At 43.9% G+C, this 25,908-nt stretch overlaps 1 protein-coding gene and 1 pseudogene across 1 annotated transcript; one reads left to right on the top strand and one right to left on the bottom strand.

Moving 5' to 3' along the window:
* Positions 1–333: 333 nt before the first annotated feature.
* Positions 334–18,044, bottom strand: LOC144686978 (gamma-crystallin S-1-like; annotated as a pseudogene).
* Positions 18,045–22,411: 4,367 nt separating this feature from the next.
* Positions 22,412–23,914, top strand: LOC144686977 (gamma-crystallin S-1-like). Its single transcript, XM_078552815.1, has 4 exons — positions 22,412–22,433; positions 22,534–22,661; positions 22,892–23,131; positions 23,735–23,914. Exons 1-4 carry the CDS (start codon positions 22,412–22,414, stop codon positions 23,912–23,914), a joined length of 570 nt encoding a protein of 189 aa, XP_078408941.1.
* Positions 23,915–25,908: the final 1,994 nt, after the last annotated feature.

Genomic DNA, 25,908 nt, shown 5'->3' with positions numbered 1-25,908 from the left:
CCCATAGTACCTGCACTAGTGGCTCAATGGCAACCAATTTTGCAGCCTTAGTCTTTTCTTCCAAGGTCAATTTTGTCACTCTAGGTTAAGATCTCTTAAAAAAAATATGAAACTTATTCCTGTTACATTTTTGGGTCTTTGCCCTAACACTACCTGAGAAGAGAAGTGCACAGTGCCTCCAACTCGCATATGTAATAAAATTTCATTAAATTATCAGCTTCTTAAACTTGTCTGTACTCAACCTTATAAAAGGTATTAAACAATGGGAAAGAGTATAAGTATATATATTTTTTCATATGAACTTACAACGAAACAAGTATGACTCTTTGTATTTTAGAAATCCATGATATCGTGGAAGGAGCCAACAGTTGAGCTGTAGCTGCTCCAGTCACTGTATCTCCTGTATTCACCGGGTCTCAGGAAGTACTGTCGGCCTCTGTAGTTGGGATGTTCATAGAAGATCCAGTAACCGTCCATCACATGGCAGGAGTGAATGTCACGGTAACGGAAACAATCGTAAATGGACAGTCATCCATGAATTCCATCATCTGTCCTCCAAAGTCAGTTCTCCCATAAATCCTCATTCTGTAGGAGCCTCCTCTGGGCTGTGTTAATAAAAACGAAATGGAAATTGTTGATTTAATGTACAAAGTACAAACAGAACCAAGAAATTGAAATCATCAGAGGAATTTTGGATGTTCCATTGGAGTGTATGTGGATCAGGCACCTTTTATACAAACTGCCCCATTTTAATTTCCATTGGGATCAGTTGGGGATTTTCCATAATGGGTGCCCAACTCCCAGCATCAGCTTTACCACCCTGCCATAAATTGAAGACTAACACCACACCCCACCCCATCTATTGTGTTTCTTCCAATTGTCAACTGTACCTGTGGCAACTGTAAGAATTCATTGTAAATTTAAATGCTACCGTGAATTGGAAAAGGACACATTTAAGCATTCAGATTGATATAAATACTGGTGCTGATGATGTGATTCCAATGTGCTGGGAAATCAGGAGCCTGAATGATGTGTATGATCCTCATCAGGCACTGCATGTGCGTAAAGCTGACCTTGTCAAATAACTCAAGGCCAGTTTTAAATATCAGTGCAACACATTGTGTTTGGAGAGCACGAGAATCAGGGGCAGGAATCCTGAGCAGTAGCTCTCCCTCAAAAAAGTTTATTTTGCTACTGAGTGTTGTATGATGTTGTATGTGCCTGCATGCCATTGTAATGTGAAGGTACTTGACAGAGCAAGGATTAACACGTGACTGGAGGATAGGCCCACCCACGGTATGATGTATAGAGTCACATGGCAATAGACTGAGAGAACAATCTAGAAAAACACCCCTGAAGCAGCCTATCAGCATGGCAGCAGCACCATGCATGACATTAACTGGGATCTGTGCATAGTTAAAGATTAACAATAAATGGTTCATGTTTAAACATACAGTCTCAAGATATCATCACTGAGACATCTAATGAACCTAAAGCACAGCACTGAACAGTTGCTGAAATAGCTAGAATAAAGCAAAGAGACAGGAGAACTTTGTTTAATCAAAGTGTTTTAGTGGCAATCCTGTAGGAGCTCCTGCAACAAAGGATAGTCTTTTGTGGAGGGCCATCCCCCAGGAAAAAATACCAGCAGAACTGTGTAACTGGAAGTGATGGACAGGGCCAGTGCTGTGTCAGCTGTCCACAAAACCTGGGAGCTGCTTGGGAAGAAATCTGCTGACCTCAGTAAAGTTGCGTGGTTGGGAGCATGAAAGACTCAAGGTCAGATTAAGTGAATGGGCAAAGGTATGGCAGTTGAAGCATGAGGCCATTTGTCATGGATTCAAGCAAGATATTTTGGAAAATTTTCTTAATGATAATGAACTAGGAACTGTGGAGAAGCACCTAGGTGTCCATGTGCATAATTTACCAAAAGATGGTGCATAAACTGTAAATTAATCAAAAAGGCTCATGTTGTCCTTTATCTCAAGGAGGTTGTGATTCAAAGGTCAGGAAGTTATGCTTTAGCTATACAGAGTCTTAATCAGACCCCATCTGGAATATTGGCATCAAACCTCAGGAAGGGTATATTGGATATATTGGATTTGGAGAGGATATTCTGCTTTGGTTTCAGGGCTTACAGGATTAAATTATATAGACAAGTTGCATAAACATGGCTGATTCATTAGTGTATGGTAGTGCAGTGATTATGCTACTGAACTAATAACCCAAAGGCCTAAATTAATAATCCAGAGAATTTTTTATTATTCATTCATGGGATGTGGGCTTCGCAGGCTGGGCCAGCATTTATTGCCCATTCCTAGTTGCCCTTGAGAAGATGGTGGCGAGCTGCTTTCTTGAACCGCTGCAGTCCAAATGGTGTAGGTACACCCACAGTATTTTTAGGAAGGGAGTTCCAGGATTTTGACTTAGTGACAATGAAGGAACAGCGATATATTTCCAAGTCAGGATGTTGAGTGACTTGGAGGGGAACTTCTAGGTGGCGGTGTTCCCATCCATCTGCTGCTTTTGTCCTTCTAGATGGTAGTGGTTGTGGGTTTGGAAGGTGTTGTCTAAGAAGCCTTGGATTCAAATCTCACCAATACAGTTTGAGAATTAGAATTCAGTTTTAAAAATATGGATCTAAAATACTAGAATCATTTAATGACCATGAAACTATTGGATAGTTCTAAAAATACACTACTGTCCTTCAGAAAGGAAACCTGTAGTTCTTACTCAGTCTAGCCTATGTGAGACTCCAATCCTGCACCAACATGATTGACTTTTTACTGCCCTCTCAAGTGAGCAAGTAACCATTTAGTTATACCAAACTGCTGCATACTTACACCACACTATTAAGGTGAATATATTTGTTCAAAATAGAACTTCTGTGTATCTGCAACATTCATTTTGGATTGTACTGAATATTGGAAATTTCAGAAATGAACTTACATTGATGAAAGCCATTGGGCAATGGTGGGAATGTTCTGGGTGGTAAGGATAGTAGATATTCATGACATGGTTTGGTACCAATGGTCACAGACCAACTGCACAATGCTGGAGTGAAACTCCTTTCTACTCAGGAGAGAGGAGAGGCATTGACAGTAGAGGTCCATGTGGCTACTTGTACTTGGGGAAGTGTATGGATTGTTCTTGTTGCTGGGTGTTTCCATGGGGAAATAGTATATTGAGTCATGTGGCAAATAAGGCAGCTTTGAACAGCATGATGCAACTGTACACTGCATGCTCTTTGGCAAAATCAGCAGCATACCAGTTCAAGACACTTGTTACATAGATTCTCCTCCAACTCGGAATAGAAACCCACCCTGTACATAATTAAAAACATTATCCTTATTTCTATTTCTTATTTTTAAACTGGACTTTTCTGCTGAACAAACACAATTAAGATGGCTGCCCCTCTGCTTGGAAATTATCCCCAGCGATCTCCAGAACAAAATAATTCTCTTCTCAGCTTCGGGAATGTCACCTTATCACCAAAGGTGCTTCTAATCGACCACCTGGGACTGTACAGACTAATTTCAAAGGGAGCTACAGGAATGCCATTTGTATTTGATAAGCCAAACTTGCTAACAGAGTCCATGGGTCTGCCGAATCAATGGTTTCCCAAAGACTAGAACTTCAACACGAATAGCACCCCTTTCAACCCATAATGACTGAGACATTAACAGTCCTGAAAACAAAGTCAAGTTCCAGAAACTGGATAAACATCCTTTGTTGAACTCACTGTGGAGAAGGAAGATCACATGACCTAAGACTCTGGCCTTTTGAGCAGGTTAATATTACCTTTCTGAGTTGTGCAGCCAGTCTGCTGTTTAACATCCAGCTGAAGCAAGCTCTGACCACATTGGATCACTGGCGAATCTGACCTGACTCTACTGGAAGATTTTGTATCATTGCCTACAGAACTGATGCATTCTCTGCATGCCTACTTCATCTTGTGTCATCTACGCTACCTGAAAAAGTGAATCTTATGATACTGGTCTCCAGCGAGCCAACCATGGAATGTCTACGTGAAAGACTTCCACATTGGACTCTGACCTTGGGACTCTGCAATTCACGTGAACCAATATTCCTTTTTCTCCGTGGTCCTTGTACTGTAAAACTTCATTTTCTCTATCACTCCCTTTATTGTGTGATATTGCTAACACTCCTTTTTAGGGGTTTGATGTGTACAATAAACTAACCTGCTGAGTTAATCCTAACTCAAGTTTGCTGTGGGATTATTAGTAAAATTGGATCACAAAAAACTGAGGGGTGGGAAATTACGCCACTGCTTATTCTAAAAAAACTAATTCAAAATACCTTCTGTTTGTGAACAGGTGGTAAGAGGAAAACAGCGCTGTTTGAGCTGACCCCCACCTGTCCGTAATAATAGCCTGTGATAGAACTTCCTGTATATTGCTTCTTTGTATCTAACAGCTACATTGTAAAAGTACCTTCAGTTTGAATCAAAGAATTACAATAGGTAGAGTTAGTAATTGAGCTAGCATGAGGCCACTTTAAGAGAGAAAAAGGAAATGAGTCTCCCTTCCAACAGCCTTCTAAAATGAGCATTCAGCACCTGGCATATTTTTCAGATATTCCAGGCATGTCATGGGACACTGCTCTACTTCACATAAATTTTGGAGATTGATTGAACCCTGCATGCAAGATACGTATAGGTTGTTTGTTTTTCAGTCCTCCTGGGTACATTATTATGCTTAGCGCACATAAAGTACTGAGGAGCCTTCATCAACCAATGCTGAGGGTACTGATGCACACAGTACAGTAGAATGATGGCATCAAATATTGCACTATCGGTCTTTGCCCACTGTTTCATTTCCACAAAATTAAACTTAGGTATTTAAAGCGCAGTCATTCCTACGATCCATAGGAGTTTACGTAAGTATACATGTGACATGACCTGATGCAGTCATTGGATCCCATCCAGTGCTGGTAGTCAGGATATTCACCCATGATCAGAACATACTTGTATCCCATGTAATTGGGTCTCTCATACACTACCCAGCAGCCACTCTCAACACAAATAGAGCTGCAATGATTGAAGTATAAGCGCAACTCAGCACAGTCGCCAATGCACTCTTAGTGCCGATCCTGGAAGTTTCTTTCATCATAGAAGATAACCTGAAACAGAAAATATGGATAAGTGATCCCATTGTATGAGACAGCAGGTTTTTAAAAATGTATTCATTCACTGGATGTGGATGTCACTGGCATGGTCCACATTTATTGCACATGCCTAATTCCTTGAGAAGGTAGTGGTGGACTGCCTTCTTGAGCTGCTGCAGTTTAAGTCGTGTTTGCACATCCACAGTTGTGTAAGGGGGTCAAGATGGTGTGTGGCTCAGAGGGAAACCTGGAGGGGTTGTGTTTCATGTACTTGCTGCCCTTGTCTCTTGGCCATGTTATAGGTCGTAGGCTTGGGTGGTGCCATCAAAGAAGCCATGATGAGTTGTTGCAGTGCATCTCTTAGATGGTACACACTGTCTGCAGACACAGTGCGTCAGTGGTGGAGGAAGTGAATGTTTATGGTGATGGATGGGGTGCCAATCAAGTGGGCTTTTGTGAAGCATTTTGAATGTCGTTGGAGCCGCACTTCTCCAGGCAAATGGAGAGTATTCCATCACACCCCTGACTTGTGTCTTATAGATGGTGGACAGGCTTTGGGTCAACAGAAGGTGAATCACTCACTGCAGATTACCCAACCTCTGACCTGGTCTTGTAGCCATAGGATTTATGTGGCTGGTCTAGCAATGTTTCTGGTCCATGGTGGCCCCCAGGATGTTGATGGTGGGGGATTCAACAATGATAATGCCATTGAGTTGGTTAGACTCGCTTGCTGGAGAAGATCACTGGCTGACACTTGTGTGGCATGAATGTTACCTGCCACTGGCAGATGTGTCCTTCAGGATTCAGTCAGCCACATAAATAGTTGTGCTACTGAGCCATTGAAGTCCCCTAGATAAAAGCATAAGAACAAAGGAAATAGGAGCAGGAGTAGGCCTCATGGCCCTCGAACCTGCTCCACCATCATGGCTGATCTCGACCTCAACATCACAGAAATGTGAGATGATACATTTTGGTAGGAAGAACATGGAGAGACAGTATAAAATAAAGGGTACTACTGTAAAAGGGGCACAGGAACAGAGAGACCTGGGTGTATATGTGCGCAAGTCATTTAAGGTTGCAGGACAGGCTGAGAGAGCAATTAAAAAAGCACACAGTATTCTAGACTTTGTTAATAGGGGCATAGAGTACAAGAGCAAGGAGGTTATGCTGAACTTGTATGTGACACTAGTTAGGCCTCGGCTAGAGTATTACATCCAGTTCTGAGCACTGCATTTTAGGAAGGATGTGAAGGCATTGGAGAGAGTGCAGAAGAAGTTTGTGAGAATGGTTCAAGTGATGAGAAACTTGAGTTATGAAGATAGATTGGAGAGGTTGGGACTCTTCTCCTGGGAGAAAAGAAGGCTGAGAAAAGATTTGATGAAAGTATTCAAAATGCCTGGACAGAGTAAACAGGGGGAAACTGTTCCCACTTGTGAAAGGATCGAGAACAATTGGGCACTGATATAAAATAATTGGCAAAAGAAGCAAAATCAATATGAGAAAAACTTTTTTCACACAGCAAGTGGTTAGGGTCTGGAACGCACAGCCTGAGAGTGTGGTGGAGGCAGGTTCAATCAAGGTATTCATGAAGGAATGAGATGATTATTTTAAAAAAACACAATCTGCAGGGTTACGAGGTGAAGGCAGGAGAATGGCAGTAGGTGAGGTGTTTATTTGGATACCCAGTTAAGACATGATGAGCTGAATGGTCTCTTTCTGTGCTGCAACAATTCCGTGATTCTATGATTCACTTTCCAGCCCAATTCCAATATCCCTTTATTTCCAGGAGTCCAAAAATCCATTGATCTCATCCTTAAATATACTCAGATATTGAGGGCCAAAATTCCTAAGGTTCCCAATCCAAAGTAAATTCTGTGTCCTTGCTAACTTCATTGCTACTTTCAAGTGGTGTTCAACAGGGATGAATACTGATTCACCAGTTAAGGGAGGGAGGCTGATGGTAATCAGCAAGAGGTTTACCTATCCATGTTAGTCCTGGTCTTATGAAAATTCATGGGCCCATAACTTCTGATCTCCGAGGCGTCATGGTCAGGGCTACCCCAAAAATGCCCCACTCCCACTAACTGCCCTGGAACTCCTTATTGAGCAATTACCCTGCACTGGGAACCATCAAAAGCTCCGAATTAAATCACAAGCTTCAGATGGTTCCAACTGTCTTACAGTAATTGTTACTCAGAAAAAGTTGACAGAATTAAAACCACTTCTAACCCCTGGGTAACTATAGTGCTGATCCCCCCTACCTCATGTGACTACCCCCACCGACCTGACCCCCCCTCACAGGAAACTCCAGCTATCCCTGACCTGCCCCCGGCTAGACTCCCCATGCCCAACCACCCCCACCCCCCAAAGACACCCCTCCCGCCAGACTGCCCTCCCCAACCCCAACGACCCTCGCCACCCCCCGACTACCCTCCCCAAACCTCCCAATTACACCCCCACCCCTCGACTACCCCCAACCCTTGAGTACCGTCACCCACCGCCCACCCCTGACCACCCAACCTCCCCGCTCAACAACCCCTACTGGCTACTGACCACATCCCCCACTGACCACCACAACACCCACTGACAACCTCTCTGACTCCTATTCCAACGCGATCCTACCCACTTACCTAATACGCATACCTTCTCCCTGGCTTCTCAAAATGGCTAGACCTTTAAACCTACCTCCTCTATGGCAGCTAGTGCCATGCAAAAGGGGGCATGTCTTCCTCACCTTTGACTCAGCTGCCCTCGACACAAGGCCTTAGGAACCCATTGCGCTGCACCTTTCTCACCCAGCCTGAGTCGGAAGGTCGGGTGAGAAATGTACGGCTGAGCTTCAGGGTCAGTAACTAGGAGCGACGCGAAAATCCAACGGTGATTGCCACTCCTTGGAAGTTATGGCCCATGATTCCAGAGTCAATGTTGAGGATTCCCAGAGCCATTCTGTATCCCACTGTGCATCCACCTCTGGTGGATCTGTCTTAATATTGGGACAAGACATACCTAGGGATGGTGATGAGCGAGTCTGGGTCATTGACTGTAATATATGATTCCATGAGTTCTGTGTCAGGCTGTTGCTTGACTAGTCTGTGAGTCAGCTCTCCCCATTTTGACACAAGTCCCAAGTCCCCAGATGTTAATAAGGAGGGCTTTGCTGTGTCAGCTGAGCAGGATGTGCCTTTGTCATGTCCAAATTCACTGCATAGATCTGCAGGTCAGGGGCAAAGGTTTGGAAAATAAGACGTACCTTTCCCATTTTGCAGCTGCTCATTGCAAATGATGCCAAATTTTGCAGTATCTGTTCTTTTTATATACTTGCTGGGCCTGTGATATAGTGAAAAGCCTTTGGCATGGTGATGACAAAACAGAATTCACCTGAAAACAGATGTGACGGCTTTCAAATTGTCAACCTTCTTTTTGCCATTGTCTTCTTCAAGCACAAAGGAGCTGCTCAGTGGAGGAGTTACCATATTCTGTCTAATGTTGTCGATAATTTCGTATATAACCTGTAGTGGTGAAAGCCTTTCATTTTTGTCAGTGAGACAGCGGAGATCAAAGAAAAACGGTACTAAAATTATGAATAATGCAATTCAGAAGCTCGCTTTTTACAATCTTTTTAAAATTCTGTCTTCTCCCAAACCTGGGGAACAGGCCCATGGGCATTAGGTGCTCTCCGACACCTTGTTGAAGTAAGATATCTGAACTTGCAAGGTGTCAGAATTGAACATGATGCCCACCACAAGTGAACAATGTCAAGCAGTCATTGGAGGGGAACTGGAATCCTGGATGGGTTTTCCCCTTCCACTTGGGCCAAAGATAATGATCCTAGTTTCTTGCCAGTTGAAACCAGTTACCTCAGCATTGATCAGAGATCAGGCATCTTTTTGTATTAAGTGGCTCACTCTTACGTGGGGTATTAGATTTACCAATCAAGTAATTGAGCAGTTGATGTTTACTTATTGCAGAAAATAGTCATGTGGATTTTGTACGTTCTGAAAACATTAATGGAACCAGAGATGCTGGAGCGGGGGAACATTATGACTCCCCCAGTCAGTTTCATTTACAGGATGTGGGCTTCGCTGGCTAGGCCAGCATATATTTCTCATCCCTAATTGCCCTTGAGAAGGTGGTGGTGAGCTGCCTTTTTGAACTGCTGCAGTCCATGTGGTGTAGGTACACCCACAGTGCTGTTAGGGAAGGAGTTCCAGGATTTTGACCCAGCAACAGTGAAGGGACGGTGATATATTTCGAAGTCAGGATGGTGAGTGGCTTGGAGGGGAACTTCCAGGTGGTGGTGTTCCCATGTGTCTGTTGCCCTTGTCCTTCTAGATGGTAGTGGTCGTGGGTTTGGAAGGTGCTGCCTAAGGAGCCTTGGTGAATTCCTGCAATGCGTCTTGTAGATGGTACACACTGCTGCTATTGTACGTCAGTGGTGGAGGGAGTGAATGTTTGTGGAAAGGGTGCCAATCAAGTGTGCTACTTTGTCCTGGATGGTGTCAAGCTTCTTGGGTGTTGTGGGAACTGCACTCATCCAGGCAATGGGGAGTATTCCATCACACTCCTGATTTGTGCCTTGTAGATGGTAAACATGCTTTGGGGAGTCAGGAAGTGTTAGTCGTCGCAGGATTCCTAACCTCTGATCTGCCCTGGTAGCCACGGTATTTATATGGCTAGTCCAGTTCTGTTTCATTGCCTGGCACTTGTGTTGCATGAATATTACTTGCCACTTGTCAGCCCAAGCCTGGATATTGTCAGGTCTTGCTGCATTTGGACATGGACTGCTTCAGTATCTGTGGAGTCACCAATGGCTCTGAACATTGTGCAATCATCAGCGAGCATCCCTACTTCTGACCTTATGATGGAAGGAAGGTCATTGATGAAGCAGCTGAAGATGGTTGGGCCTAGAATGCTAACCTGAGGAACTCCTGAAGTGATGTCCTGGAACTGAGATGATTGACATCTAACAACCACAACCATCTGCCTTTGTGCTAGGTATGACTCCAACCAGTGGAGAGCTTTCCCTCTGATTCCCATTGACTCCAGTTTTGCTAGGGCTCCTTGATGCCACACTCAGTCAAAGGCAGTCACTGTCACCTCACCTCAGCAGTTCAGCTCTTTTGTCCATGTTTGAACCAAGACTGCAATGAGGTCAGTAGCTGAGTGACCTGGTGGAACTCAAACTGAGCATCAGTGAGCAGGTTATTGCTAAGCAAGTGCTGCTGATAACACTGTTGACAACCCCTTCCATCATTTTACTGATAATCAAGAGTAGACGATGGGGCAGTAATTGGCCGTGTTGGCTTTGTCCTGTTTTTTGTGTACAGGACATTCTTGGGCAATTTTCCATATTGCAGGGTAGATGCCAGTGTTCTAGCTGTACTGGAACAGCTTGACTAGATGCATGGCAAGTTCTGGGGCACAGGTCTTCAGTACTATTGTCAGAATATTGTCAGGGCCCATAACCCTTGCAGTATCCAGTGCCTTCACCCATTTCTTGATATCACGTGGAGTGTATCAAATTAGCCGAAGACTGGCATCTGTGATGCTGGCGACAGTAGGGTATTAGTTTGTGCAGTAGGTATTAGTTTCTGGCAATGTAAAGAGGCTATTACTGAAATATTGTGTCTTCATTTTTCATTTCCTACTTTTGAACCAAGTGGCTTTCCTCATCCAGTTACGAGGACAGAGTGTGAGTAGCTCGCTATTCAGGTATTCCCTCCCCAGACCTCTCTGCCAAATGAAGATGCATTCATAACGTGGCCAAACAGGTTGACTATCAATCTGAAATGCTTCCAACACACACCAATAGTAAGAAGAGGAGAGATTCCTGGTCAGCCATGTAATGGAAAGAATGTTGGAACCTCTACCATCACAATCCAAAGCTCCAGACTACAAGATGCATGCAAATGTTCACGTTGCTACAGCAACTCAGACTCCCTGAGTGAACCATAGAACAGCACAAACATCACCACCACCTCTCTGCCATGGTACCTCCTTCTCCTCCTTTAAGTCCCTCCTTTAAACCCACTCTTTGAACAAACATTTAGCTACACTTCCTAATATTTTCTACTTCAGCTTGGTTTCCATTTTTATCTGATGACTCTTCTGTGAAGCACCATGGGACATTTTTCTACATTAAAGGCACTATTTAAATGAACAGTACTGTTTTGATTGAAAATCAACTACCTTCACAGCCCTTCTTTTTGGGCTGATAGCTCTTTGCTAGTTTGGTAAGAGCAGAGTTTCCAATCAACAAGCACTGGCATACACTGTGAATGGCCAGCCTTGCTATCAATCATGTAAAACTCTGATGTGTTATTATATAGCCCATGCATACAAGTAAATATGTAGACAATTTTTGGTCTTTAGGGAGGCAGCGGGAAACATTGAGTTTTGTCATCAAGTACTAATACAGACAGGACTTGGGACATTAGCTGTTCAGGAACTAAAGGTATATGCTCCATGAACTACAAGGCGAGTCAGACAGGCCATTGAAAATACTCTGAACATAGCTACAAAATGAACAGGAAAGCAGTTGTATCAAGATCCACTGAAATCTAGAGACATTAGCTTAACAACATGACAAAATTACTATTGGAGCCATCTGAACTTTATCATAGTGTAATCATAGACAGCATTAAACTATTTCACACGACACGCTAAAGTGCCCTAGACAGACAGAAACAAGAACTGTAAATTCTACCTCTAAATATACAGAAGCATTTTAGTAATGTATTAATGCAGTAGGTGGGGCATGTATCCCTGCCTCTGAACCAGAAACTCCATGTTCAAATCCCACTCCAGGACTTGATGGCCAAGGAGGGTGTGACCTACAAATGCTTCCAATATATGCCAATGGCAGGTGGTAAGAGTGAGAAAGATTCCTGGTCAACCATGTGATGGAAAGAAAATTGGAGCCTTGACCATCACTACCCATAGCCCTGGACTTCAACATTCATGTGAAAGTGCAAGCTGCCATAGCAACACGGTCTCCTTGGGGGCCAGTTGGCTTAGTTGACTGGACAGCAGATGTGGATCAGATTTGTGCCAACAGCATGGACTTTGATCCCCATTCTGGGCTGGGGATGGATTTGGGACCTGCCTCTTTGCCCTACCTGTGGTGGAGGTCATGGCACTGTGAGTCAGACCTGCCTTCGGGCAGAGAACAAGAAGATGAATATAGTAATGTAAATGATTGAGCATTTAACGAACTTAATCTGACAATATTGTACACTTTAGTACAAAATCCTTTTATTATTTGCAAACCTTTTATTATTTTATTTTTATTGTTATTCTTATTTTAATAATTGTTTATAACTATGTTATGATCATGATTACTTGTTCTATTTGTATCGTCATCACAATTTGGCACTTGCCACCACAGTGATTTTTCAATAAATCAATTACCTACCTATCGATCTGTCTGTCTGTCTATCTATCTAATGTATTAGATGGTAGAGGATTTGGATGTACTATCAATTCACTCTGAGATCTGGGTGTGAATACAAATCAGAGTGGCAACAAGAAACTAGCAGCAGTTAAAAACAATGCTGACAAAGTTGGTAGTCAGGCTCACTCACAGAAGCCTTAAGGTTGTAGAGGTAGAGATTAGGAGAAATGGTTATGGCAGAACAGGAAACTTTACTCAACATCAAATCTGTACTATAATTTACCTAAAAATATTTGACTTAGATATATTGTGAGAAGTCGATGGGATGGAAATTGAGGTGCATTGCACCTATTTTTTGGTTATAAGACTGACAATTATTGACCAATTAGCAGTGGGGCACCTTGCACCAAGTCTGCGCTGGCATTTGTCCCAGTGTTAAATCTGCCGGGCCCAGTTGGTCTTGTAATAAAGGATAGCATTCCGTTAGCCTTCTTAATCACTTGCTGTACCTGCACACTAACTTTTTGTGACTCATGCGCTAGAACAGATAACATTGATGGATCTACGCAATCAAGATCATCATGAGCAGAGATGAGGAGGTTATGCAGACGCGCATCATTTTGATGAAGACCGTGCCCATGGAACTCGAGCGGATGGGGTGCTGCTGCTGGCTGGGGATCAGGCTAAATCCTCAAAGGAAAGGAGCTGGAAATCTACTCGAGAACGTTCGGAGCTGTGAAGACATTTGTTCACTTTATATTTGTCTTTCTATATTATCTATGTATTGCAAAATCATCAAAAAGGCTTGCAGCTGAAAGGTTTACAAATCAGCTGATGTAAAGATAAAGATAACTTTTTGTTAAGCGACTAAAATAAAAGTGTACAGGAAGCTTTGGTAAATAAAATGTATCCTGGGATGTTAAGTGAACAGTTTCACTTAACTGTCAACTCTTCCTAGCAGCTATAACACTTTTGAAATAGAGAAAGTGTTCCAATACAAGGGGGGATTTGAGGCCCACCAAGAGACCATGGCCCTAATAAACAGCTTCACTGGAAAACAGGATCCTTTATTCTATAGTAAAAGATAAAAGCAAAATACTGCGGATGCTGGAAATTGCTGGAAATTTGTTTTTGTTCCTTTATTCTAACCTCGGTGAGCTCCAAGGATCAAGAATAAACCAATTGTTTTAACCTTTACCTTGAACAGCTAACCCAAGAAACTCCTTCCATAAACGCAATGAGATTAAAATTGGTTTGCTTCCATTACCGGGTGTACGGTCTGCGATTTGCAGTCCCTTTGGGACCAACATCATGCAAATGTTGTACTGTCCCTTATTTGAATGTTTATAGCATTCAGATGGCTGGCTGAACTTTCAATAGGGCCCCAGCAGTATGCCTGGCTAGCATATGTATTCCAGCTAGCTTGTGCCTCTTAAAGGTAGCCTGCCCATCTTAAAGGGAAGCTGCACTCGCTATAAGAAAGCTGCTGCTGACTGCCTGAAGTGGAAATAGCTGTAAGGCGAAGGACACCAAATTAGAGCAACAGCCTGGAGAGAGGGATCCCAGGTTGATAGACGCATTGCCAGGAAGTGAGAGACCATGTTTTCACAGTGGGACCGGGAGGCCCTCAAAGAACACCCTCCGAAGGGAATGGGAGCAGGTGAAGAGGGAGGCTAATTCCAGGAATCTCGTCCCAAGTACCTGGCAGCAATGCCGCAACAAGTTCAATGATCATGATATCTCCTCCCAATCGCACCACCAATCTCTCATGCTGCTCAGTGCATTGCATCCCCAGCATTCACCCATCAGCATTTACCCCGATCGTTCAGATGGTCCACCTCACCTTCACACACCTTCCAATGATGCCAGCCTCAGTCCACTCTGGCTACCTCCACATACTTCCAATTATTCAGCTTTAGCAGGCACAGCACCCAATCACAATACAACACAATCACTGACACCCTTCCCTCTCTCTTGAAGGACAAGCTGGTTCATAATCATTGGAAGCAGAGCTGAACAGGAAAGAGACAGGCGCCCCAGTATCACCTAAGCCTGCTGGAGGAGACAGGGCTGTATTAGTGGTTATTGAACTACAACTTTTAATTTGTTACATATCTCTTCTCAGAGCATCTGGATAAAATCAAGTACTTCCCAAGTGCTTTGGATGCGATTGAGAATTGCCACGACTTGTGGGGAGCCCATGTGAGCCTGCCATGCCCACTAGCAATTCGCATGTGATGCCAGCTCTGCCAATCTGCAGCCTTTCTGCAACATTATCCAAATTTAGGTTGGGTTTTTCATGAGGAATCCAGTTACATGGGAAAACATGGGAAATTATTCTGAGTATATGCCTTGGACTGGATGGGATTCAACAATAACATCAAGTTGTGCCCACAACTTATCTATAGATAAATTCAACAAATGCACTATTTATCATTGCTGACCAAATTGCAGAATTATTATTGTTGCTGTAAATTTTATTTTTAGAGAGATATAAATCTCACATTACTGCTGTTATCTGTGATGAATCCCAGGAACTATCCAGCACTGACTCCTGAGAAGTTCCATACCCTGACATTTTATATGAAATTTTAACGAGCTGAACACTCTGTAATTTTGAAAATGCATTTCAGCCAATGATTCCCGAGAAGAACCGTAGAATGCACAATCAGTTGCCAAGTTCAAAGCCCCTGTACCTGTTTGAGCTATAGTTACTCAAATTGTAGATCTTTTACAAAATATTGGATGTTTTATTTTCAAACAGGCATCAGAGGATTCACCATCCATCGATGGGTGTTCTAGTTGTTTGGAAGTTCTAACTGATTAAAAATCTGTTTACCTACTTGATGAGGAATTATCTAGGGCTTCTTCAATAAACATAGGAAAATAGGAGCAGGAGCATTCCATTCAGGGCCTTCAAGTCCATTCTGTGAGATCGATCGGTATCTTAACTCCATGCACCAGCTTTGGCTCCATATCCCTCCATACTCTCAGCTAACAAAAATCTATGAATCTCAGATTTAAAATCATTAATTGTGTGAAAAGGTGTTTTCAAATTTCCCTCCTGAGTGGTCTGGCTCTAATTTTGAGCTAATGAACCCTCGTTCCCTAGGTGAGGTGAGAGTGACTGCCCATGATATCAAGGCCACATTTGACCGAGTGTGACATCAAGGAGCCCTAGCAAAACTGGAGTCAATGGGAATCAGGGGGAAACTCTCCGCTGATTGGAGTCATACCTAGCACAAAGGAAGATGGTTGTGGTTGTTGGAGGTCAGTCATCTCAGTTCCAGGACATCACTGCAGGAATTCCTCAGGGTAGTGTCCTCGGCTTAACCATCTTCAGCTGCTTCATCAATGATCTTCCTTCCATCACAAGGTCAGAAGTGGGTTTGTTCGCTAATGATTGCACAATGTTCAGCACCATTCACAACTCCTCAGATACTGAAGCAGTCCACGTCCTAATGCAGTAAGACCTGGACAATATCCAGGCTTGGGTTGACAAGTGGCAAGTAACATTCATGCCACACAAGTGTCAGGCAATGACATCTCCAACATCGCCCCTTGATATTTAATGGCAAGACCATCACTGAATACCCCACTATCAACATCCTGGGGGTTACCATTAACCAGAAACTGAACTAAACTAGCCATATATATATTGTGACTACAAGAGCATGTCAGAGACTAAGAATCGTGCAACGAGAACTCACCTCCTGACTCCCTAAAGCCTGTCCACCCTCTACAAGGCACAAGTCAGGAGTGTGATGGAATACTCCCCACTCGCCTGGATGAGTGCAGCTCCCACAACACTCAAGAAGCTTGACACCGTCCAGGACAAAGCAGCCCACTTGTTTCCTCAACCGGAAACATTCACTCCCTCCATCACCGACACACAGTAGCAGCAGTATGTACCATCTACAAGATGCACTGTAGGAATTCACCAAGGCTCTTTAGACAGCCCAAACCCACCACCACTACCATCTAGAAGGGCAAGGGCAGCAGATAGGTGGGAATACCACCACCTGGAAGTTCCCCTCCAAGTCACTCCCCAGCCTGACTTGGGAATATATTGCCATTCTTTCACTGTCGCTGGGTCAAAATCACTTCCTAACAGCATTGTGGGTGTTCTCCCACCACATGGGCTGCAGCGGTTCAAGAAGGCAGCTCACCAACACCACCTTCTCAAGGGCAACTAGGGATGGACAATAAATGCTGGCCCAGCCAACGAAACCCACATCCCATGAATGAATAATAAATAAATAAATAAATAAATAAATATTTAATTTGGTTTATGAAGGTCTCCATGCAGTTTTGGTGGTCATCTGGCAGTGAAACAGTGCCATGTATCCACCTAAGGGCTGGCTAGAAGTGACCATGATATTTGTGCTTGCATTAGGGGAGGTGATGGTGTAGTGGCATTTTCACTGGACTAGTACTCCAGATACCTAATGTACTGCTCTAGGGACCCGGGTTTGAATTCCACCACAGCAGATGGTGAAATTTGAATTCAATAAAAAACCTGGAATTAAAAAGTCTTATGATGACCATGAAACCATTGTCGATTATCATAAAAACCCATCTGGTTCACTGATGTCCTCTAGGGGAGGAAATCTGGCCTACATGTGACTCCAGACCCACATCGATATGGTTGACCTTTAACTGCCCTCTTAAATGGCCTATGAAACCGCTCAGTTCTCAAGGGAAATTAGGGATGGGCAATAAATGCTGGCCCAGCCAGCAATGCCCATATCCCATAAACAAATTTTTTTTAAAATTGCACATTGCAGAAGCACCAGGTGCTATAGTGGCTGAGGGGTCTTGGCTTCCAGCAGATGGGAGTGACTTTTGTGTGCTTAGAGTATATATCTTTACTTGGCTGGATGGTTGAATTGGTCACGGTCAGGAGAAATGAGTGAGGATAAAAGCCATCTAAGCCTCCCATCCGCCTAGATCTTGGTTCCCTCCAAGTGGCCCTTCATGTCTATCAGAATGCCATGGCTCCTCTTCAGCTTCCTCATCTTCTTTCTCATCTGAGGATGCCTCAAATCACTATTTCTTCAGCAACCAGGTCCTCCCCAGCTCTGCAGCACCAGGTTGTGTAAAGCATAGCAGACCACCATAATCTGGGGCAAATTGAAGAACACAAACCGATTGATCCAGCCACCAGAATCTCATTTTGATGAGATGATGGTTTGCTCGGTGGTAGCTCTGGTTGCAACAGGTCTCACATTGTAGCATTCCTCCCCCTCAGTCCTCAATTTCCTCACTGATAGCAGCAGCCATCTCTTCAGTAATTATCCCTTGTCGGCAAGATTTCATCCTGGAAGGCAGACGGAGTGGGGTGGTAGAAAGCTGTGGCACCTGGGAGTGCCAGAGAATGTAAGCACCATGGCTAGTCCCAGGATAACAAACGCACAGCTGCAGATCCATTGACAGTGCTCATAGGCATGTTGAACGTCGAGGGATGAAATCCCTTCCAGTTAATGAGGGTTGATGGTTGACTTACCTTGATGGCCATGTGCATGTTGTCCATATGACCTTGTACCTGGGGGAATCCAGCCTTTGCGTCGAATTCTCTGGCTCTCTTGGCCTGGCTGTCTGCATCAGTTCTGAGCTTGATGCACTAGTTGGTCCTCCTGAAGAAGGCATCTGTCAATACCTTGATGCGCTAAGATGCGATTAATTGGAGATGCTGTACATGTCTCCAGTGGGCCCCTGGAATGAGCCTGTGACATAGAAATGCAGGGCCACAGTGACCTGTAGAGTCAATAACATTAGATGTTCATCAAAGCAATAGGAGCTCACCTCCTCTGCCATCATGGCACACAGATTGGCCATGCTGTCTCCGGAGAGGTGCATTCAACTGAATGTAGTTCATCTGTTGTCTGTGCACCCTGGCCACTGAGTAACCTCATCTCATCACTGGTCTCTGCGCAGAGTCCCTGCTGCAGCCTTCTACTGCTTCCTCATCACAAGGGTGCCCCTGTAGGCAGCCAGGAGGTCGCTGTTGTCCGTTTCCATTTGATTGCTCCTCTCTCCCTCCCTGCTTCTCCTCCTCCTCGCCAGAGGAACTTCCTCCAAAGTGCACGATCCTCATGCTGCCTGGGAGCTTCTGCTGTAAGGGGTGCACCTTTTCCTTTGTTGCAGAAACTCTGCCCAGTCCAAACTCTCCTCTTAGGCGCCTCTCCAATTATTTCCCCTGCCAGAAGGACTAATGGCTGGAGGGGGCCACCGGCCAAAACAAATGGTTGCCCTTCTCCTTCCTTTCAATTAAATAGAAAGGTCTCAGTGAATGGCTGCTGAGCGCAGCAACACCAATAGCTGCTGCTCTATTGCCACCCTTTAAATGCTGCTGAGGCTCTGCTCACTCCATTGCCTGTGTGCTGCTCAAAACAAAACTTGAAGGTATCAGAAAATTGTTGCAAATTGCCTCTTCAATGATCTTAATTGGCTTTTAATTGCCCTTTTAAAAATGAGTGGATACCCCGGCATCATGAAGTCGGGGACCTGACCCGATGCCATCTCCTGTGATTCTACTGACCCTCCCCCGCACCCCCCCCCCCCCCCCCCCCCCCACCACCTCTGTCACCATCCATTTTTCAAAATCCATTGTCCGGTCCAGAACAATGCAGTAGAAATGGGCAGATATATGACAGATGAAATTCAATGCAAATAAGTGTGATGGGATAGAGAAGGCTAAGAGCAGGTAAGGTGTTTGAAATCATCGTGAGCTTAGACAGAGTAAATAAAGAGAAAGTTTTGTCAATGACTGAAGGGTTGACAAATTAAATTGGCAAAAGAACCAGAGGTGACGTGAGGAATAACTTTTTTGGGCAACAAATGGTTAGGATTTGGAATGGACTACCTGGTAGAACGGTGGATACAATTCAAAAGACACCTTCAAAGGAGAATTGGATAAATTCTTGAAGAAGAAAAGAAATGCAGCGATATAGGATACGAGTGGCTGAGTGTATCTAACTGATTTGCTCTTCGAAAGAGCCAAGTACAGCTTTGATAGAATGAATGACCTCCTTGTGTGCTGCACTATTCTATGATTCTATGATTCTAATGTACCATTCTCTACCAAGCTCCCTGAAAGTGTGTGGGTTTCCTGTTATGGAATATTGATATTGAGTCATATTTCAATTTTATGTAACCTTTGCAAATGTTATTTTCAATAAAGTTGTGAAGACTTTGCTATAAAGCAAAATTGCAAAAGCTGCAGGACTAAACCCATTGCTATTTGATAGAGTGCTAAAAATTGAGTAATATTTTAATAAGTATAATTTATCATTTTAATATTTCAATGAAAAGATAAACTTCAAAATATTAAGGAACTGGCTAGAAGATCAAACTGTTACTTGATGAATAGTGCTAGTTAACAAATAATGTATGACTCATTGGAAACATGTTTTTGTGCCCCAATACTTATAAGCAATATAGAAATAGATTAATAATACTTCCATGAACCATCTGTAATAAACTTGCACAAAATCTTTATATAGCATAGAAGTTGAAATAGAAGTCGACAATTGTAATCACATTTATGTTGTATTTGTATTTAATTGACCATAAAATAGTTTTGTCATAACGTACATGTTAGGGAGCAGCAAAATTGGTCATAAATCTCAAAGAATGACTATTTACTGCAGTGTTATTCTGTGGCATTCTCTCTCCAAGTCCCTATCCTTCCATTCTCTGCACCTATAAAAGTCTGCTTAAAGTCAATATTTCCCATAAAATTTCTGGCCTCCTCTCTAATTTTTCTGATGGTGTTTCACTCTCAATTCTTTTTCCCAAAGTGAAGCATTTTCAAATGTTTTCCCACATTAAAATCCTGGGTGCAAAATTTGGTTGTGTAGTGCCTGGCAGGCCACTCTGCTCAGGCCTCATGTGGGAGGGGGTGGGCACCTCCCTCAAGGGCCACCTTTCCACATTGGACATCCACACCGCCCAAGGTCTGTCCTCCGTGGGTGCTCCCTTTGCCCCGTCTTTTCCATCAAGACCCCCATATCTCTTCCCACTGTCAACCCCCACCCCCCCCGCCAAACTCAGGCCTCATCTCTCCTCCCCGCCATGAGATCATCCACACTTACCTATTCCTGGACTCCAGGACTTAGAATCTGGGGACTGCTTGTAGTCCCAGTCCTGATCACTGCTGCCACTGGTGCTGCTGGGACTATAGAGCTGCCAGCCAATCAGGGAGTTAAATGGCTCAGGGGCAGCTATGATTAGTGGGAATGCACTTTTTATCACTTCCTGCCCATGGTGAGAACAGCACTGTGGCTACAGCACTTCTCCTGTCCACCCCTTGCATCAAGGCCTTCAGTTCTGTGTAGGAGAACCTTTGAGCCTGTTCTTTTCACTTTTGTGCTATACAGGCCAGAATTTTTCCTGAATTGCACTAAGTACATGGCAGGCGTGAAAAAAGACATTTTTCCAGCATGCTGCAAGGGCGGGTTTTTGCGCTGTATCACCCGCTTCCTGCCTCAGTAATTATGTAGCCACAGGAAACACACGGTCTCGCTGGCGCCAGCCTCTGACTCACCCGGCACGCTGTTACGTCACTGTTTCCTCACTCTGGGGGCCATATCTAAACTGCAGCCGCACACGCAGTTCTCAATGCTTGCAGTCCAGGACTGCACCAGTGAAGGCACGGCCCTGAAAGCCAAGAAGAGTTCAATGACCCATCACTGAAATGCCTTTTGGGGGCCCGCCGTGATGCCCTCCAGCCCCATTCTCGCCGGAGGTCCAGCAATCTCACCATTTCAGCTTGTGAGGCGGTGGCAGTGGTGGTCAGTGCCAATGCTTCACAGAAGAAGTTTACCATCCAGTGCAGAAAGAGGATGAATGATCTCATCCATGCCGCCATGGTAAGGAAACCATCTCATCACTCTAAACTCACACACTCATAAGACCATCACCCATTCACTGGCATCTCACTCACTGCCAGCTCAAGGGACATCACCACTCACTCTCTCATATGCCCTCACATCTCCATCTGGCCTCATCTCCTCTGGATACTGCCTCCTCAGCCCTCACCTTCTTGAGGCCACTCCACAGATCAACATTCTCTCCATACACACCCTGGGATACCCGTCCCCCACTTCTCCAGAATTGCACCCACCCTGCAGCCTCTTCCCTGCCTAAGGCCACTTCTCCCCCTTCCCCAAGCAAGCCCTAGCCCTGCAGCCATTGAAAAACAACCCCTGCCTTACGGCTGGTCTGGTAGGTAGAGACCTACCCATGAGCCCTCCTAAAAGTGATGTGGTGCTGTCTGTGAAGCCTGGCGCTGATGACTGCAAGTACTGCCCAAAGCCAGGTAGGCAAACAAACCTCGAAGTTCCAAACAAAGTGTAGCTCGCCAGGTGCATGTCGCTTATGTACAGTTGTGAAACACGTCGGCACGTAATCACACTGACGTGCCCAGATGATCCAGTGTGGGGGTATGATTCCGGTGAGCAGGGCTTATAATGATATTCTAATTTCTTGAAATTAGGTTCCCGATATGCAGTGGCAGGAAATGCGGCCCGTCATTGATGGGTGGAGTGGACGATTGCAAACTGGTTTTACAACGTGAAACTAATTTTTGTAATCTCCCGATATTTTCCGCTCCCACCTGCTATGACGCCTGCTGCAAACGGGGGCAGAAAATCCCAGCTCTGGCCACTCTTTCTGCAGGGCAGACACTCTTCCCCAGCCACTTCCAGCACCTGCCTCAGTTAAAATACGCTGCCACTTTAGGAGGTACAGGCTATCTTTATTAGTGCAGGCTAGCTTGAATACATGCTAACTTCTCACAATTTTGCATCTCCTGTTCAGGTAAACAGCTGCTCAAAATATACTGAGTGCTGGCTGCACACTGCAGTCATGTAAAATATCCACAGCATGATGGTTGTGTGCTTCCTGCATTGTAAGCAATGGGCGCTCGTTAGTCGTACATCACAATCTCGTGGTTCTGATATATTGTAATAATTTAATCTCATGAAATAAACTGTGACTTTCTTTTTAAGGTTATAAGGTGAAGACCAATTGTTTGAAAATACATTATCCATTCAGTAACTATGTGCAGCTGAACCAATACAAGGTGTCCAAAATGCAGTGTGGTAAAGCAATGAACCTTTGCAACAAAAAACATAAGGTATCAGGGACAATTTTGCTTATATAGGGTCTGTGGTGATTTTACTGCCATTGTGTTTTGCCATTTTGCTCTTTCAGATGGATTTATAAATAGTCCAGCTCCTCTCTCCTTCATCGCAGTCACAGGATCACTCCGAGCAAAATTGGAAAGGTAGGGTTTTATTGAACAATATTAGTATATTATTTTACTGCTTTGCAGAAATGCTACCTGAAGGAATTATTTTTCTCTAGATCTTCTATGAGGACAGGAACTTCCAGGGACGGCACTATGAGTGCAGTAGTGTCTGTGCTGACCTGTCCCCTTACTTTAGCTGCTGTAACTCCATCCGTGTTGACAGTGACTGTTGGGTGGTGTATGAGAGACCCAATTACATGGGATACCAGTATGTTCTGAGCAGTGGAGAATATCCTCACTACCAGCGCTGGATGGGATTCAGTGACAACATCGGCTCATGTTGCTCCTACCCATATGTAAGTTTTACATTTGTTTTATTTATTTTCCTTTTTATACTGATGCGACTATTAAGCATTTCAACTTCCAATACCACAGTAGTTGGTTTGTCACTAAACGTGCTTTAAAATATTGTACATGCTGAGATATTCCTGTCAATTTAATTCTTCTCTCAGTAAAGAAATACTCACCATGTCATTCACTCACCTCTGGACAATCATGAGGAACAGCTTCTATAAAACTCTGGGGCATTTTAAAATACACCCCTCTTTCTAAAGGGCTTTGTTAAATATAAGTTGCAATCAATCAATGCTTAGTTTCCATTAAAATTGATTAAGTACATGTGGTTGAGAAGGCCACCAGTGGAATGTTGATTTGTCTTTCATCATGAAGATGATACATGAATTCAACACTGCTGTCTAATTAGAAATCTTTACTCAATGTAACTAAAGATGTCCCAGAATACTTCCCATACACTGAGCATCTTGCTCAGCAACTAGTAAAATCTACTGAAAACTATAAGTTATCTCCAAACCTTTGAATAGCTTTATAACAGTGATAAATCTTATGTCCATTTTGTGGCTTTCAAAGATTGTACTGACATGATTCCCTTCCCATTCCAGTTCAGTAGTAACGCCTACAGAATGAGAATTTACGAGAGGCCTGACTTTGGAGGACAGATGATGGAATTCATGGCTGACTGTCCATTTGTCTACGATCTTTTCTGTTACCGTGATATTCACTCCTGTCAAGTGATGGACGGCTACTGGATCTTCTATGAACATCCCAACTACAGAGGCTGACAGTATTTCCTGAGACCCGGTGAATACAGGAGATACGGTGACTGGGGCGGCTACAGCTCAACTATCGGATCTTTCAGGTGTATGGTGCATTTCTGAAATCCAACGATGCTGACTTGATTTGTTCAAACACATGGTTAAATCAATTTGAAATAAATGAGATTTTATTGAGTCCCAGCCTCATTTGATCTTTATCTGCAGATTCTGTTGTAGATAGGGAAGAGAAGGTCAGAAATTTCTGAAGTGTGCTCAGGAGAATGTTCTTGATCGCTATGTTTCCTGTTGGATCTATTCCTGGAAAAGAAAGTGGGTGAAGTAGGAAATGTCATAGCGGGAAAGCATCGTGGGAATAGTTAGTACAATATTATACAGTGTCAATCATTTATAACCGAGAGAAGGAGAAATTTCTTCTCTCAGAAGTTATGAATCTTTGGACTTCTGTACCCCAGGGGGTTGTGGAAAATCCATTGTTAAATATATTATAAGGCTGAGATAGGCAGAATGTTTAGTCTTTCAGGGAATTGAAGGATATGGCAGCCAGTGAAATAGCAACGTTGAGGGAGAAGGTCAGCCTTGATCATATTGAATGGCAGGACAGGCTCAAGGTCTACTCCTGCTCCTATTTCTTAAGTTCTCATAAGATTTCAAAGAACAAAGAACAAAGAAAAGTACAGTACAGGAACAGGCCCTTTGGCCCTCCAAGCCTGCGCCAATCATATTGCCTGTCAAACTAAAACATTTTGCACTTCCGGGGTCCGTATCCCTCTATTCCCATCCTATTCATGTATTTGTCAAGCTGCCTCTTAAACACCACTATCGTACCTGCTTCCACCACCTCCCCTGGCAGCGAATTCCAGACACTCTGCGTAATAAACTTGCCCCGCACATCTCCTCTAAAGTTTTCTCCTCTCACCTTAAATCTATGTCCCCTAGTAATTGACTTCCACCCTGGGAAAAAGCTTCTGACTATCTACTCTGTCCATGCCACTCATAATTTTGTAAACTTCTATCAAGTCGCCCCTCAATCTCTGTTGCTCTAGTGAGAACAATCCGAGTTTCTCCAACCTCTCCTCATAGCTAATAACCTCCAGACCAGGCAGCATCCTGGTAAACCTCCTCTGCACCCTCTCCAATGCCTCCACATCCTTCTGGTAATATGGCGACCAGAATTGTACGCAATATTCCAAGTGTGGCCTAACCAAGGTTCTATACAGCTGCAGCATGACTTCCCAGCTTTTATACTCAATACCCCTGCCGATAAAGGCAAGCATGCCATATGCCTTCCTGACTATCTTATCCACCTGCATTGCCACTTTCAGTGACCTGTGGACCTGTACACCCAGATCCCTCTGCCCATCAATGCACTTAAGGGTTCTGCCATTTACTGTATAATTCCTACCTGTATTAGACCTTCCAAAATGCATTAACTCGCATCTGTCCGGATTAAACTCCATCTGCCATTTCTCCGCCCAAGTCTCCAACTGATCTATATCCCATTGTATCCTTTGACAATCCTCTTCACTATCTGCAATTCCTCCAACCTTAGTGTCATCTGCAAACTTACTAATTAGCCCAGTTACATTTTTCTCCAAATCATTTACATATACTACAAACAGCAAAGGTCCCAGCACTGATCCCTGCGGAACACCACTAGTCACAGCTCTCCATTCAGAAAAGCACCCTTCCACTGCTACCCTCTGTCTTCTATGACCAAGCCAATTCTGTATCCATCTTGCCAGCTCACCTCTGATCCCATTCGAATTTACCTTCTGTACCAGTCTGCCATGAGGGACCTTGTCAAAGGCTTTACTGAAATCCATGTAGATAACATCCACTGCCCTTCCATCATCGATCATCTTTGTCATGTCCTCGAAAAACTCGATCAAGTTAGTGAGACACGACCACCCCTTCACAAAACCATGCTGCCTCTCACTAATACGCCCATTTGCTTCCAAATGGTAGTAAATCCTGTCATGAAGAACCTTCTCCAATAATTT

Source organism: Cetorhinus maximus, chromosome 11 (genome assembly GCF_964194155.1).
Source record: "Cetorhinus maximus chromosome 11, sCetMax3.hap1.1, whole genome shotgun sequence".
In the NCBI taxonomy this organism is placed as follows: Eukaryota; Metazoa; Chordata; class Chondrichthyes; order Lamniformes; family Cetorhinidae; genus Cetorhinus; species Cetorhinus maximus.
The sequence above is the reverse complement of the archived record's forward strand: the minus strand, read 5'-3'. Positions and strand labels throughout refer to the sequence as shown.